Genomic DNA, 17,076 nt, shown 5'->3' on the forward strand with positions numbered 1-17,076 from the left:
AGCATTAATTTTCCTCAGGATAGGCAGAGAACCCATAGACCCAAGTATCGAAGCCTCTCCAGACCCTCTCAGCGCAGCTGCTTCCCACACTAACACTACCACATTTTTGGGTACCTGGGGAAACACCTCTCCAGGAGGAGGTAAGCAGGAGAGCTGCGTGTGAGGACTTGCACCTGCCTGGTAACGGGGCACCATTACACTAAGCCACGAAGGCAGAGGAGGCCTTTCCACAGCAAAGGCGAGGGAGAAAAGCTCCATGTTCACCGCAAGCCGAGCAGAGCCAGGCTTCACGCAGCCCCTAAGGAAGGCAGAAGGCGCGTGCCTGCAGCTGACTGCCCACCTGTACCCTGCGGAGCAGCAGAACCTTTCACGGACCCTTCACCTCACCACACCCTCCTTCACCCTGCCGCCCGCCTCGGGCGGTGCGCGGGGAGGGCGGAGCCAAGGGGGGGCGTGGCGGGAGCCGCAGCCCGCCCCTCGGCCCGCCCCGGGATCCCCGGGATCCGCCCCGGATCCCGCGCGCCGGACTGCATTTCCCAGGGGCCGCGGCGGGAGCCGCTCGGCAGCCAGCCAGGCAAAATGGCGGCGGCGGCGGTGGCGGGGGTGCGCTGGGGTCTGGCGCCGGGCGTGGCAGCGCGGCGCCGGGGGTCCCGTCCCCGCCCCCCGCGGGCAGCGGGCTGTCGCCTGTAACGCGAAAGGCGGGGCGGTGCCGGCGGGGAAGAGCGGGTACGGTGCCGGGACAGCGCGGGGAGGGGGGCCGGGGAGGTGGCTCCCCGCTGGGGCATCCCGCCCTCAGGGAGTAGCCGCAGGATGGGCGCGGGCCCGGGTTTGAGCCGCCCGGCGTGGGCACGAGAGGAACGGCGGCGGGAGCTGGGCGGCGGCGGCGGGGGTAGCAGCAGGGCCCGCTTTCAATGCCGTCTTCTTGGCGGCGTGAGGCATCTAGAGCTTGCTGGTGGCTGGTGGCGTCTTCTCAGCGCTCGTTTGTCTCGCAGCCCTTCCCAGAGCCCCCAGAACGGCGTTCGTCGCAGCAGAAGGGCTGTGTCCCGTTGGCACGCCTGCTTGCGATCGGAGCCAGACACAGGCAGGCAGGTCGGAAAGCGTTAGTATTCGCGTGTTCGGAGTATAAGCAACAAGGGCCGCACCGATTTTCATAAGCATTTTTCGAAAGGCTATTCTGGTCCAAAGGAAGCCTTCTCTTCCTGGGGAGAACTGGGAAACTTTTGACAGTGTGCCTGGAACGGAGGTTCCTGCTGCAACAGAACGTTACGGCTGTATAAGCTTTCATGTTCTCTGGTGAGATTTGGGTTTCACTCTGCAGAGGTGCTCACCTAAATGAGGGTGTGCAGACACCGGCGGAAGCGTGCTGCTGATTCTTTAGAGACACAAATAAAAATAAACCTTGAACAAACATGGCAGGAAACTCGGGCTTCTCATCAGTGTTAGTAGGACTCGAGGACTGACTGATGAACATACTATCAGTGTAAGCCAACACACTGATTAAGCAAAGCCGGATGTAATTTTTAATGCCATGATGTGATGGGCATGCATTTGTAAAGAGCGCAGGAAACAATGAAACAAATTGGCCTCCAAAACAAAAACCCAACACACCAACAGCTTTTTCTCCTAAAACTTGAGGCATTTTTATGAATAGTTGAAAATGCTAAAGAAAATACCATATTTCAGTAAAAAAATGTACTACCTCCTTTAAACATCTGAACACTAATCCTTTACAATAATGCTCTTAAAGCAGCGGTATAAGTGGCATCTGCATCACTAGTTTGGCGTTTGTAGGGATGTCCTTAGCTGTTGGAGGGCAGACAGAGCACTGAAATCTTGGCGTGTGTTATGTTCACCTTTGGAAGGAGCACTGTACTTGATATATTTGTTTGATGTTTTTCCATAGCTTGCTTATCTCCTATAGCTATCTGGGTACTTACACTGCTGAAGTATTCTGCTGTTAGAGATGTGATTCGTCACTGAATATTTTGTGCACTTCATTTGTACAAGGCCAGATAATTACTTACAGAAACTGTCAAGCAATTCATACTGTAAAGATGACCTTTTTCTCTTGTCCATATAAAGGTTATGGATGTGAGAATTGCAATTACTTTTTAGATTATATGGAGAAGCTTTATTCTGTGGAACATGTTCAGAGAACGGTAGCTCTCTAGTTGAAATGATGATTTCTCTATTACCAGATTACTAATGTTTATGCTAATGTGCTACTAACACTGCTCTGGAGAGCCACCTTTCCCGGCATGCAAGTGACTAGTTGACAAAGAATACATAATTTATTATGCCACCTGTCTGTTGGAGATTTATCAAACTACCGGAGAAATAATTGATATTTGGTGATTTTGTGATTTTCAGGAGGTATCAAATTAGGGTTCATCCAGCATGCAAGTTTGCCTCATTAATTTCTCTTAAGATTTCTCATGTAAGGGACAGTTAAAAGTTTCAGACCATTACATTCCTTTTTTGCAGCATTCTTTTCTGTATATAGTGAAGACAATTTGCCATACAGTCCCCTCTGTATATATTGTCAATTACTCTCAGTTCTCCGTTATTGCAGCATAACTTTTGCCTTTTATACTGTAGATGTATTTACAATATCATTTACAATTCTTTTACAATAGCAATTTAGTTTTTGTTAAAGGAATAAAAAAAAGTTATTAATTCTTATACTTTTAAATGGCGTTTATGGCGTTTAATGTCATCTGTATGTAAATTCTGTTTCCCTTCTCTGTCCTTTTCAGCCTTGCTCCGTGGGTACCAGTTGTGGGTCTGGAAATTCACGCACAGATCAGTTCCAACTCAAAACTTTTTTCTGGTTCCCAAGTCCAGTTTGCAGCACCTCCTAATGCTTTGGTATCTTTCTTTGATGCTTCTTTACCAGGAACTTTGCCAGTAATATGCTTCAACTTAATTTATATCAGGATTAATGTCAGACAACTTTGAGTATGTTTCTAATATTTTGTTCTTCCCAAGATTTGACTATAGAACTAATTTTATGTATTTTTGTGTTTTCTGGTTGTTTGATAACGTGAGATGTCTAGTACTGTTTTGTTTTTCAGTTTACTCATTCCCTGGTTATCACTACAGATACTTGATATCTTCTGCAAAGGAAAAAAATGAGGAGTGTCTTTTCAACATATGAATGAATCGCAGTATTTCTCTGAGGCCAGAGTGGGTGTATTTGGTTAGTATGCCACACAGGAAATTCCTTAAATATGAGAGATACTTAAAATCCTATGAGAGAAGAACATCTAAGATTTCTGAGTGGCCATTTGATGTTACTTTGCCATATGTTTGTTTATGTAGCTGTCATTTGCCATTTGGAATGTCTCACTATGGAGGTACTTTGCTTCCTAAGTAGAAGGTCTCTGATTTAGAAGTGTCAACCATTCCTGTTTCCAGAGGAAAACAATTATTCTGAAAAAAACCAACACCTAGTAATCTATGTGAGACCTTGTGGACTAGTAAGTTCGAATAGCTAGCTAGCACTTAGCAGTGGGATTTATTAGTGGCAACGTAAAATTTTTGAAGTAACAGCTTAACTATAACTTTGCAATGACTCTGACAGTACTGCTGTAGAATCCTCTGGGAATCATAGAATCATAGAATGGTTAGGGTTGGGAGGGACCTTAAAGATCATCGAGTTCCAGCCCCCCTGCCATGGGCAGGGAAACCCTCCACTACACCATATTGTCCAAAGCCTCATCCAACCTGGCCTTGAACACTTCAGGGATGGGGCATCCACAAATTCTCTGGGCAACCGGTTCCAGTACCTCACCACCCTCAATGTAAAGAATTTCTTTCTTATATCTAACCTAAATCTGCCCTCTTTCAGTTTAAATCCATTGCCCCTTGTCCTATCACTACATGCCCTTGTAAAAAGTCCCTCTCCAACTTTCCTATAGGCCCCCTTTAGGTACTGGAAAGCTGCTAAAAGATCACCCCGGACCCTTCTCTTCTCCAGGCTGAAAGCCCCAACTCTCTCAGCCTGTCTTCATAGCAGAGGTGTTCCAGCCCTCTGATCATCTTCATGGCCCTCCTCTGGACTCGTTCCAGTAGCTCTATGTCCTTCTTGTGTTGGGGACTCCAGAGCTGAACACAGTATTCCAGGTGGGGTCTCACGAGAGTTGAGTAGAGGGGCAGAATCACTTCCCTCGACCTGCTGGCCACGCTCCTTTTGATACAGCCCAAGTTTATATCTAACAAGTTTAATATAAAAATAATAGTTAAAAAAGTATTGCATAAGCTCTTACTAATATTGAATAGACTTAGCATTGCCTCATGCAACAAGCATGCAGAGACTATAATGGGGTTAATTATTTAATGCCAAAGTGTTTCACTGAGTGTATGTATTAGAGTGGAGGTTTGAATTCCAGTTGCAGATCCATGGGTTTTCTTAATCTATTGGAAACTTTTCATCACCATAATACAGCCTTAAATAATATTCTGAAATTTAGAATAAACTTATGGCTGGATTTCTAGGGTCTTGATATATACCGTGTGATCCTTAAGAGAAATGAGTTGATACAGTCAATCTGTATTTGCAAAGGTATTGAAGCCTAAGGAAGTGAAGTTTAGATGCTGATAAAATTAGGGCTTTGCTCTGGTCTCAGTGGCAATTCAGGGCTGAGCTTCAGACTTAACTATATGGAAATTTTGAAAACTTTCCACAGAGAATGGGAATATTATGCAGTGTTTGCTTTTAAAAGAATCTAGTCAGACATAAACATAGACAATGAGTTCCGTTCGTTTGGGGGCGGGGCTAGGTTAGGGAGTTTATAGTCACAAAATTTAAAACGATTCAAGATTTTGGTTTTAGACCTTCTACTTAATGTTCTGTTAATGCACAGAAATCCTTGTAAGTTGTCTAATGCTTATCTCCAGTCAAGTAGAAAAACTGTTCTTGAATGAACAAAAATGAATATTTATGAAGAGTTTCATTTTTATGTACGTTACTATTCATCCGGGATTTTTTTTTTTCTTTTTCATCTGTTAAAGCGCTTTACAAATGAGGCTTGGTAGGACCTTTGTTAGAAAACCCCAGTCCAAGTGGGCTTTGGCAGAAAATGTAAGTGCACCTGAGAAGCAAAAAGCAGGATGGTTAGGTTAATGTGAAAGTGATGCTATGTTAGCTTCTACCAGCTGCTTTTATCTATACAAAGAGAAGAAAGATTTTTCTCACTGTAGCCCTGGTGAAAATAGAGTTGAGAGTGACTGTGACAAAGTACGTGTTCTTGCTTGTTAGAATGTTGTACAAAATCCAGTCAGTAGTTGTAGCTTTATTTTCCCGTTGTACTTGCTGCATAGGAATTAATGTTAGATGCCAACGTTTGTTCTGGAATCAAACAGTTGGGCTTATTTTCTTGAAAAAACTGTAGGTATTTGTGCATTGCAACAGTATCTGAAGTAGAAGTGGGTTTTGGTGGATTTTGAAAATTTTAAAATATTTTTAAAAAAACAAACCAAACGACGTTTCAACAAATGTTTATATTATTGCCTAATAAGTCTCTTTAGAAGGTAAACATTTGGCCTTTTCTTTGACTGTATTTTGCTGAGAAATGTGAAAAAAGGAGCAAAGTTTTGTACAGTAGTTGTGCCGTCTGTAGCAGAGAATAACTGCTGTTATAAACTGAGAACTATAGGGATAGTTTTTAGTGTCACAGGGACTTAAATTTACTGTAGGACCATGAGATGGTTGTGTTTGCCAACCATGCTAGTTTTGGCTGCTTCACAGTGGGACCAGAAAGGAAGGTGCTAAAGGAAGCTTTTCTGGTTGCTTTAAGTTTCTAGGTCACTAATGAGTGTGACTGTGAGTCTTTGCTGTGCTCTGCACAGGAGAGGGGAAACTGGAAGAATGTATTTAGCCCTCCTCCATCTTTCCTCTTTATATTTTCTTCCTGTACTGTAATACAGCTTATTTTATGCTTCTGCTGCAAGTAGGCCTTAGGAGGACCATCGCAGTGTTAGTGTCATGGCCATTTCACCGTGCTGCTCTCATGTGCCTCTGAGACACAGCTACAGGCAAGAACAGCTACGCAGGTGCAGTCCTGTTTGGTACGAGACAGAAAAAATGGTGTGGCAAAGCTTTGATTAAAAAAGTAGATTTAGAAATAGTGAGACTGGACAAGCACATCCCATGCTACTCTGCACACTTTTTGTGCTCTGTGGTGATGGACCCCTCACCACTAGACCAGATAGCATCTTACTCACGTTACCGTAAGACTCTCCTTTCTTTGTGACTACCTATGACTGCATACCTTACATTTCACGTAATGAAGTGGGCAAAGGCCTGTTTTTTCAACCTGGTGAACAGACTTGGCAATGATCTTAGCTTGATGTTTCAGAGGACCTGTTATAAAGGAAGTATTACACTACATGTGGTGGTATGTAGTGCATCACACCTGCAGATGGATCTTCTTTTGAGGATCCATAAAAGTTGTTGCACTCCCAGTCTGATTTATCCTCTTTGAAAGATCTGAGAATCTTCAGAAAGGTTTATAAAGGTAAGATTTGGCTCACAGAAAGAGAATGCATGATTATGCATTCTCATGATTGAGGTGGCTGACTAAAGGTTAATTATAGCTCAGACAGAGAAATAATATGGTAGATCTAGTAGCTAAAGGCTGAAACTTTTTGTCTGTGCTTAGTCTGTGTTGCTAATCACACCAAAAGATGCACATTTTACATTTGTCTCCTGCATGATCCTGTTTCTTTGTAGGTAACTGTACGAAGAAATAATCTAGGATTTACATAACCAAGGTTTAAATTAATAAGATTTGCATAAATGGTAGCCCTATAGAATTAAGTAATTTGAAATTTTTGACACCTTCACATGTGTTTGAATTTCCTTCTCTTCACATTGTGAACAGCATGTGGTTTATCTTTTTTTAAGATAATGTTTTTGGAAAAACTTGGTAATGATCAAGCTCTGTTTCTTCTGACCTCAGAAGAAACAGAGTAAGATCTGTGTTGAACACTGATGTAGAATATCATATGAGATGCATGATTTTATATTAATATATAATTTTTTCCTGTTCCACTGGACATCCTTGAGGGCTTGACAGCTCACTCATTGCGGCTCTCCTGTACTGAGATTTTAATGTCTTCTTGTTTTAAACTCCTTTCGTTTCCCATCTGTAAATAGAGTAGAAGGAAGCATTTTTGTCCTAATGTATCTTCTCTCAGCTGTGTACTGGCAGTCAGGCAACCAGATGCACCTTTTCATGGCTGAAAGTGGGGCTAGAACAGCCAGTAGCCCTTGTTCCTTCTGCTGTTGCACCACTGCCAACTTAAATTCCAAACTTGGGCTTCTCCAAAGCTGAGGAGTGTGACTGCAACACTGCACAGTAGCAGGGAGCACAGGTATCATGCTGTTGCCTTCGCCAACCTGCAGGGCTGTGCTGTAGAGATGGCTGCCCAGGGACGTGAGGGGGGTAAGACCCGGTTTGCAGACATAGAGAGTGCTTTAGTTCCCCTTCCTGTATTGACAACTGCATCCATCCTTGGCAGTGGCAGGCACCTAGTGTTTTTCCAGATGTCTTGGGTGATAGATATCAGATTTTATGATTAATTTGGATGTTACTAAATATACAGAATTTACTTGATGCATTTGCTTTCAAAGGCACCGAGAGGTTTGTGTGAGATTTTGGTGGATCTGTCTGTCAGCTGTACATATTGGAACAGAAACAGCATTTGAGTCCAGAATTTATACTTTACAGCTTGAAACTAGATTTTTTGATAGCCTGTGCTGTTAAATCTAGTGATTGCAACAGCTGCTTTACCAACTTGTGATTTCAGTTTTGTTTTGACATTGCTGCTGACATGCATATTAATTACTCCCTTCTTGTACTACTTTGCTTTGTAAAAAAACCTGCTTCTAGCTTGACTTTTGATAACTATGTTTTTAATTGCACACATCTTTCTTGGGGAACTGGACAATCTTCTGGTCTTTTATGCATGTTTGTTTAGATTCCATTTCATAAATTTTCTTTTCTTTCAAACCATGTGATGCCTAGGTTGTTGTATCCATGAGCTCTCCTCTAAAAATAAATTAGTGGCAGCACCTGAACAAAAAAGTGAGTTCACTAGGTTCACTTTAACTCCTTGTTGCTTCTTTCATTAAAACTGAAATTGTACTTAGGGGAAAACAGGAGAGATTATTTTCTTGGAAATCGGTGGTAACTTTCTTTGCTCACACAGTCCAGCTTGCTGGACTTGCTGACCCAGTAAGCCTCTAAAGAGAAAATCCTGTGTATTTAGAAAGAAACTATGGGAGCGAAATAGACGTTCAAACTATTGCTCCCTGAGAATGCCTTTGCAGTTCATAGACCCTTAAATTTCTGAGTGCATGGTGGATTAAAGCCTGCCTACATAATTTCAATCAGTTCAACACTGGTGTACTGGTCAGGAGAGGTCTTTGAAAGGTGAGGGAGGCCTGCTTTAGGCAACTTTCAGGGCTAGGTTATGGTGCAGGATGTTCCTCGTGCTATGTATTTCTCTTTCATAGGATGATTCACAGCCCTGGGGTTACATGTGGAACTAGTCTTCTTCACTGAGATCCAAGAAGCGACACTGCAGTTGCTTAGCTCAACTTTATTTCATGCTTAACTATAAGTGCCATTTTTCTGGAGGCACCTGTGCTTTTGTGCTTTGAAGTATTTGGTGGCATTTGTTCTTCTCTCAAGCTTTGAAGGAGTCCCTTCCCTTTAAGGTTTTCTCTTGCTTTCTGCTATGTCTCGTTTATTTGTGAGAAGTTCTGCCACTCATTCTGGGTGGTTTAATTTTTTTTGTCAACGCTAACATTCCTGTAGGGCTTTGTCTCTTTAGCACCTCAGTAACTGGGTGAGCTCTCTTTCTGTTTGTCGTTCTTGGCTTTCCTCTTCATCCTTAACAGGTCCTCTGGCTGATGTAAGCTTGCCAGTTAGAACGGCACTGAGTTGATAAAACATCTTGCTACTACCTATTTCAGTAGATCCTTCAACACATCAGTGATGTTATCTATGTATTTTCTCTTATCTCCTTTATGTTGTGGTTTGTTTTTTTTTTATTGCTTTACCTTTTGCTTTATATAGGTATTTTTTACTTCTTAGTGGGGAGCAGGAGTTGCAGTATCTTGTTTCCTTTCTTTCACACAGTTCTGCTACTGCAGTTATTGTGCTGTCTTTGATACTTTTGTACAGCACAACCATTACGTGACGACTAGACAGATCGGTGTCCTCTCTTTCTGGAGTCAGTCTGAAATTACTGCTGAAACATACATCAGCTTTTTGCAGTAGTCTTTCTTACAGGGCTGTGTTTTAAGTTCGAACTGTGAGTGGATGTTTTGGGACAAATTTCTATTACTTCTGGTATCAGACACTATATATGCTCTGACATCATTAAGTATTTGATTTAATTTTCTCTCTGTATGTAGACAAACAGTATGGTTCCAGGTGACTCCCTTTGAGGAAATCCAAGGTAGTATTTTTATATAGATGTATGAAAGCAGTACTGTTAAGCAAAAGTTTCTGTAACCAATCCTGGTTCTACCAATTTGGTAGCATTTTAATTTTGTAAACTGACATTTTGCTTCTTCTTTTTTCCTAACAAATTTTTTCTTTGGAGAGTTTTTGCATTGAAAGGTATTTAGGAAACATTGTCCAACAGTAAAGACAGATAATTGTCAACAGGGTCTTTGTTCTCTTGGTGGCTTGCTGTCTTCTGTGTAATGTTGCATAACTGTCAGGTTTACGTATTTTCTTTGAAACTTATCTTGGTGCAATTAGGCTGTAATTGGTTCCTGGGGTAAAATTAATTTATTTCTTTGTTGTTCTCTCTGTTTATCAGCCACCTTGCCACCTTAAATGTATTATGACTAGGTATTTGATTTTGAGAGGATTATGTAAGCTTCTGCAACTGGTGTTTGTTAGTTACATATGCAGATTTGCCACTGCAACCATTGTTTTCTACACAGAAATGCTAGTTTTGCAATTTCACTGCCGAGTTCAGACAAATTTACCTCAAAAAAAATTTAGGTTTATAGAGATTTTTATGAATGTACTAGCAAGCACATGAAGAGGAAATTAGCAATTGAGTGTCTTCTCCCCACTGATCTCAGCTTTATTTAGGCTGCTGCTATGCAGGTATTTCTGACACTTTATTTGGTATATCTGATGAAATGGAGAGAAGATGAGAGAATCATGGAGGAGAAAGTGTGGAGGTCACTGCTTAAGTGAAAGAACGGGCAATTATTTATAGGAAATTAGTCTTTGTTGGTTCTGCTGTTCCAGATTAAAACCAAAGAATTTTAGTTTGATTCTTAATAGCTTTTTGCAGGACTTGTGGTGTTATGCCACCTATTGTTTTCCTGAATTAGGATATTCTTGTCTCTCTGTGTGATAGACCACTTCTGATTTACTCTTGATTTGTATGTTGTGCTTCCTTAAGAGATCCGGGTCAGCCTGGAGGGAAAGGCGGCCACCTCGCTGGGGAGCAAGTAAGCATGTTTCAGGAGACAGCAAATGGAAAGAAAAAGGAATGAGGGAGTCAGAGCAAAGGGCTGGGAGTTTTTAGTCTGTCTTTAGCTTGGGCCCTCAGACACACAAAGGTTGCAAGAAGGAGCAGAGGACGGATAGCCAAGACATAGAAATTATAGAAAATGACAGTCCAACTGTATCAAAGGTCAGAATTTGTTACAGCTCGGAAAACCGCAGAGCTGGCCCTCAACAAGCCTACAAGCAAAGGACTATCTTTGAGGATAAACAGAGCAGGGATTGGTTTATAGACCGTATTCTGTCCTAAGCGCTCTGAATTTTCTCTATTTAACGAGTTAAACAATCTAGATTATATTGAACAAGGCAGATGTTATTTATGTTTAAAAGGTTTTTTTTAGCCTTTTTGTGGAGCTCAGTGTAGGAAAAAGAGCTGAGAAGGTCCCCCTCAAAGCTCTGGTTGACCTTGGATTCAGTCACATTCCGTAAGTTAAGTTTTAGTCATTGCTGAACGGATTTTTCTTTCCATGTTTTTTTTTAGCAACCTTTGTCTCAAAGGGCTGAGAAAGCCAGAAGTTGGACAGTATTTAAATAGGTTTGTATCTGGCGATACCTTCCCATTTTTCTTACTCTCGGGGGTCAGTATTTCTCCCTACTGCTGCTGAGTTTTTCTGGACATCACTGACACCGGAAGATGCTTCCTCCAATTCTAAGCCTTGTGATACAAATTCTCAGACAAGCTCTTCAGCTTTGAGAAAGTGTGCCCTCTTATTCTTTGAGTACACATAAAGTACATGCTTGGGAGCTGGATACTACTTAAAATGTCAGAGTCTTAAGATACGACTTGAATGAGTGTGTGCAGCATCACTGCAAGCCAACTTTGCCACCAGACAAGGTTTGGAATAATAATATGTTTTGTATAGCAGTGTATCTTTGTACCAGACTGCAGAAAGATAAAGTTACAAACTATAGTAAGGTATATTTAATGCGCCTCGCCCCCCCCCAGTCTTCCTTTGCCGCTTCAGCTTCTCAGGTGCCATTTTGTTCTCTGTTATTAAGCTGGAATCTCTGTTGATCTAAGATCTTAATTTAAAATGTCTGGTGCTTCCTCCCCTACTCTCTTGTCTCTTTTCTTAGGGATAAGAACATAATGCTCAGATTAGAGCCGGAAATATGCTGTGAGGTAGATGTTGGACTGAAATGCAGAAGACCCTAGGCTGAAGCTGACTGCCTTTGTAAATTTCCCTTGCAGTTAGAGACCTCAGCTTTTGGAACCTGTGGCTCTTGCAGACAAAGACTTAGGTTGGCTTGTTTTTAAAATTTTTACTGTATGCTTAGAGGGTGGGTCTGACTGTACACCTATTGAAATAAATGGGTCATTTGGGAAATGGTTAGCTCTTCATTTATTGTAATGTACATTCTGTACATGCATAGCTACAAGGCAGTTACGCCCTTCTGTGTGTGGGAGAGGATGCCAAGGAAGAACGCCGCATTGAAGTACTCATCTGCAGTGTCAGACTGAACAGTCACAATTACGTTTGGACTAAGCAGATACAAGAGTAGTTTATTTGAAGTTTAACTTATGATCACACTTCAAAGAACCATATATTGGAGCAAGCTGGTACTTTTAACACAGCAAGAATAGTAAGACTGAATATATCTGTTAGTGGAAGCAAATAAAAATCAGAGTGATATGAAATGAGAGTACTGGGAAATATGATTAGATGTATCTGTTAAGGTTTCTAAAGATTGCTGCCTGATCTAGAGGGAGCTGGCTAGGTACGTTGCACTACTTCATTCTTTCAGCTGTTATTTTGAAAGAAAAGGAGCTAAAATTAAATATTCTTAGATAAACAGTGCTGTAGTTAATCTGATTCATTCTGATTTCCTCATGATTGTAAGTAGGAATGAAGGTCTTAAGATAGACAATTATATGAAATCTACTTTATGAAAATGTGTGACCTAGAATCAAAAACTTTTAAAATTTCCAGGGAATTATTTTGATTTTACCGGTTTTAGTACAAGTAGTACTTTGTTCTGTAACTTAGGCTTCCTGGGTGCCAGTGTGTTGTGGGTTAGGCCGCTCCGGTAACCAAACCGCCCCCCCCACCCCTAGTTGTTAACTCACCCTCCCCCAGCCCCAGGATGAGGGAGAGAATTAAGGATAAATGGGATACCTGTGGGTTGAGATAAGAACAATTTAATACAGATGATTTAATACACAGTGTAGATGCTCACCACCCCCTCGTATGCGAAGCCCGTCTCGTCCCGAAGCTGCAATCCCGGACGAACGCGAGGCCCCGAAATAGAGAGGGGCAGAGAGAGAGAGAGAGTACTCCGAGAGTGGGAGTACTGGGAGAGAGGGAAAAAAAAGGCAATAGAGCAAAAGCGCAGCAAGCGCAAAAGAGCAGAAGCGGTGAAAGAGCCAAAGCGCAAAAGCCCTTTTTCCCGGCTGACCCTCACTTTTATACTGGGCATGACACTGCATGATATGGAATACTGATTGGCCAGTTTGGCCCTCAATCTTAAGTTCCACCACAAATCACAAGGGGAATCATGTCCCTCTTGTCCCGGCTATGCTCCCCCCTTATCCCACCGTGCTTCTGTACTCCGGCACACTGAAAAGTCCTTGGAGTTTCACGTCCAACCACAAACATCAACTTGCTATCAGCATTCTTCTCAGAGCGAGCCTCTGAGTAAAACCAAAACACGGAGCTCTTCTAGCTGCTAAAAAGAAGAGCTAACTGTCCCAGCTAAAACCAGGACACAGTGTTATGGCAAAGAGTACTTTTTTTTTTAAAAAAAAAAAAGGTAGCAAAAATAAACGTTTTCCAGAATAGAGATCTAGGTGTTTCTTCTTCCCCCTCCCCCCGCCCCCAATTGCCCTATATACTCATTAGCAAAACAAGAAACTGTATACCTACTGTCTTTAAAGTGTAAAAATGGTCATTTACTAAATACAGAAACATATATCTTCACGTAAAAGGGGGCCAGCTTTCTTTAAAGTATTAATATAAGGAGTAAACCTTCTGTTAAAGAAAATGCTGTTAAAAAATTGCTTTTGGTGGGAATTTATGCCACTGAAGGTATTGTGTATAGCTTTGTATAGCTATTGAATAGTCTTGTATTTAAAACCAAGGTCTTGACTAAGCTGACCTTGCAAATATAGATGATAAATTTTTAAAGGGAGTCTTTCTACTGTGAACTAGATGTAAAGAATAGACGAGTATCAGAAAAAGAGAGATCTTGGCTGGATTGTTCTTTCATTTCTTTAGCGCTCAGTTACCATGGTGCTTTAGCAGGATAGTGTAGCTGGAAGGGAAATGGTGCTGGTGTTGTGATGCTACTGTTAAGGTTTTTCATGAGTTTCCAATACAAACAATTTACATTTCTTTTTGTGATAGCTCTCTAGGATTTTCTTTAAATTCCTAGGAGAGATGCTTCCATTTTAGAAGACCAGAAATATTTAAGAAGGCTTTATAGGCGCTTGTGTTTTGTCCATAGCTATTGCAGGAGCTACAGAGCTTTCTTTCAAGGCCAGCACTTTGCTAACATACCAGACTGGGCAGCTTGTCAGTTCAAGCCAGTAATTTAAATCTTTGGTGCTAGTCAAGCTGTCAACTTAATAACAGCTTACTGCATAAACAAGCTTGGGGGACTTATTCTAGGTCATTAGTATGGGAAGTTTCACGTACTGAATTGATGTTTATCACTGCAGATTATTGAAAAGCTGGGCTTATTTGAAGGAAAAGTAATAGTTTGCTTAAATAACTCTGCTTTATGTGCGCAGTCTTGATCTCTGGAATGGTTAGTATAAATCACTTCAGAAACAGAGCAATATTAAACAGATGAGTTTTGATTTATGAGGAAGTGGAGGATCATCTGATTTTAATTTTTTTTTTAGAGCCAAACAGGGCAGAGGAAGCTGGTCGGTGTGGTAGGACATCTCAGTATGCTGTAACGGGAAAGATCTGCTTTGCAATGCCTTCTGTCACCACAGAGGTCGATAAAGAAGTAGTGTAGGACTGGGACTAATGAAAGAGTAATGGCACATATACAGGGATTTGGCTAGTACGACCCAGTATGCAGGGGACACGTATACATTACAGTCTTCTAAATACTTAGTAATACTACACAGGAAATAATCAATGCTTAATGTTTTTACGCCAGGTTTTCCCCAGAGCCATCAAAATGGTTCATCAGCAGTAGTGTAAAAGCTTCTCACTGGTGTATGTAGTATGTATGTGGGAATTACTTCTTTCATTTCAAAACAGTGTTAACCCTTAGGGCGATGAGTAAAACACAGTTACCTTGTTTGAAGCAAAAATCGAAGAGCAAGCAGTTAAAGGCAGTAGTCATAGTGTAATCATTAGCTAAACTCCACCTGTATTTGAAGAATGTGCTATGAGGCTCTAACTCACTGCAACTCAGGAGCTGGGTTTTGTCTCATTCTCTGATTGCAATCAGTCACAACCCCTGCACCATCAGGAAATGTAGCAAGACACCAGTTCCCTAGTTTAATGCAGTGATGTTTCGAGTCTACCTAGTCCTTATGGAACCTTAATGGTTTCTGGTGACCACTTGTTAAGGGCTGACTGGCATGGCCTCCCTAATTTGTGAAGCACAGGATCAGTCAAAAGGCTTTAGTAGGAAATTTTGCCTGTATATTTAGAAATATTACGATGTTTTTCAAAGTTGAACAATTTGACTAGCACTCTTACAAGCTTCCTTAAACAGTAAAAAAAAGTACTGTGCTGTTTGGAAGCGTTTAATTGTTGAAAACAGGAGCATCTACTATATAATGAACTGCAGCTATGATAATAAAATTAATTAATATTTTGTAGTTACCAATTTTACTTTAGATTACAGTCAGGACTAATTGCATTCATTTTGCTGAGGATCAGTATTTCGAAAGGAAATTGTGCTTCCTTTTTTCTCATTAAAATTTGCTTTATGTATCTTTTAAATTTTTTAATAATAAAATATGCCCAGAGAAAGGATGTGTTCTAGTTAGCCATATATAGCTACACTAAAGATCTGAAAGTTCCCTCGTTAAATGTCTTAAATATTTAATTTCTTGTCTGTATGAGCGATTTTTAAGTTTCTGTTACAGGAAGAACATGTTACATGTTACTCATATTTTCTCTTATTATTTTGATTTTTGAAATATTAAGTAAAACAAAGAGATTCCTTTTACACCTGAAGACATGGGATGGTGCGAAATGTACAACTGCTTAATCTGCTTTCAGAAATCAGTCTGGAGAATATAAAAAGTAGATAAGTGTCAGAACATTGAAGAAAACGTTATTTAAGCCTTTTATGTTCTCGTCAATGCAAATGAAGTCATGTAGATTCTTTTACATAATGTGCCCCTTTAATGGTCCTGCTGGAAATTGACTTCTTGGCAGCTGTACAGTGCAGAATAAGATGGATAAGGTTCTGTTCCGATCTCAGAATACTCTAAGTGTGAGCATGTCAGAGTTCTACTAAGACAAATTCAATCTTTTTTCTTTTCGGTTTTATCCCTTTGATGTTAGTTAAACCAACTGTTAAATTAATGAGAGCACATTGGAAAAAAACATAACTTTGAAACATTGCTTGTTAGTACTTTTTGGAGTGGAATTTTCTTTCTCCTCTGGATCCTGACCCTGCTGAGGAGATAGAATGGTGTGGCGCTGAGAGTGATAAGTCCATGGTGAGAAACTGCATTTAACTCCTTGATTTCTTCATGAAGGCCTTGCTGGGTCTCCACGTCAGATCACGTGGCATTCCTCCAGAACCTTAATCCCATGGGTTACCTAGATACTGGAAAAGCATGTATACTTGTAGCCATGGGATCAGTCGATGTCTGTTTCGTTCTGTTTTAGCAAAGCATGTAAGTGTGCTAAATTTCATCCTGGTTAAGCAAAGCCTTGAAATTTATGTGTTAGATACTCATGAATTCACTGTGGTTCTGTGGTTACAGGTGTTCTGAAGTGTTTTACTGAAATGGCACTGCAGTCCCTAATGCAAATCCCCTGTGTTTCCAGTTCCCAGTATGAGTTGACAGCTGGTTACAAGTCAATTATTGTTTGCTATGATTTCTCTTGCGCTCTGGAAGATGCAGAAGTGCTGGAATGTTTGCAAAAGTAACAAGCTAGAACAGTGCACACCTCCTTATGTGGCATGACAAAATGACTGAATGGCTTGTTTTTTCGTCTTAAAGCTTTGCAGATTTGTAGCTGCCATGACTTTAATGAGAGTAAGAGCTACCCACACAAGGAAAGAGACCTAATGGTGGCTGAAGACAAGCAAAATTGAATGTATGTGCCATATAAGGCAATGTGTGGGAGACACATTTGTTACATACTGAGTGTCTGAGCAAAAGCATGTGTCATGTTTCCTTAGGTTCTCAATAGGAGATGCGTAGAAGCGGCAGTGATGACAGGCCTGGCACTCAACTGCAGCATAAACAAGAAGTCCTTGTTTGACAGAAAACACTATTTCTATGCAGATCTGCCTGTAAGTATGCCGTATAGCATAGCTGGTCCCTTTATGGCTGTAGGAAAGGAAGAGTCTGGAGTATGGATGGCAGTAGTGGATGAGTGAAGAG

General features: G+C 41.1%; 1 protein-coding gene across 1 annotated transcript in view; it reads left to right on the top strand.

Moving 5' to 3' along the window:
* The first annotated feature begins 256 nt into the window (after positions 1 to 256).
* GATB (glutamyl-tRNA amidotransferase subunit B) overlaps positions 257 to 17,076 on the top strand; it is a 43,614-nt gene continuing 26,794 nt past the window's right edge. Inside the window, exons 1-3 of the mRNA XM_086612502.1 lie at positions 257 to 726; positions 2,757 to 2,907; positions 16,872 to 16,985. Coding sequence (XP_086468628.1) covers positions 257 to 726; positions 2,757 to 2,907; positions 16,872 to 16,985 — 735 coding nt within the window. The remainder of the gene's footprint in view (positions 727 to 2,756; positions 2,908 to 16,871; positions 16,986 to 17,076) is intronic.

The sequence above is a fragment of the Tauraco erythrolophus genome, chromosome 5 (genome assembly GCF_009769465.1).
Source record: "Tauraco erythrolophus isolate bTauEry1 chromosome 5, bTauEry1.pri, whole genome shotgun sequence".
Taxonomy (NCBI): domain Eukaryota; kingdom Metazoa; phylum Chordata; class Aves; order Musophagiformes; family Musophagidae; genus Tauraco; species Tauraco erythrolophus.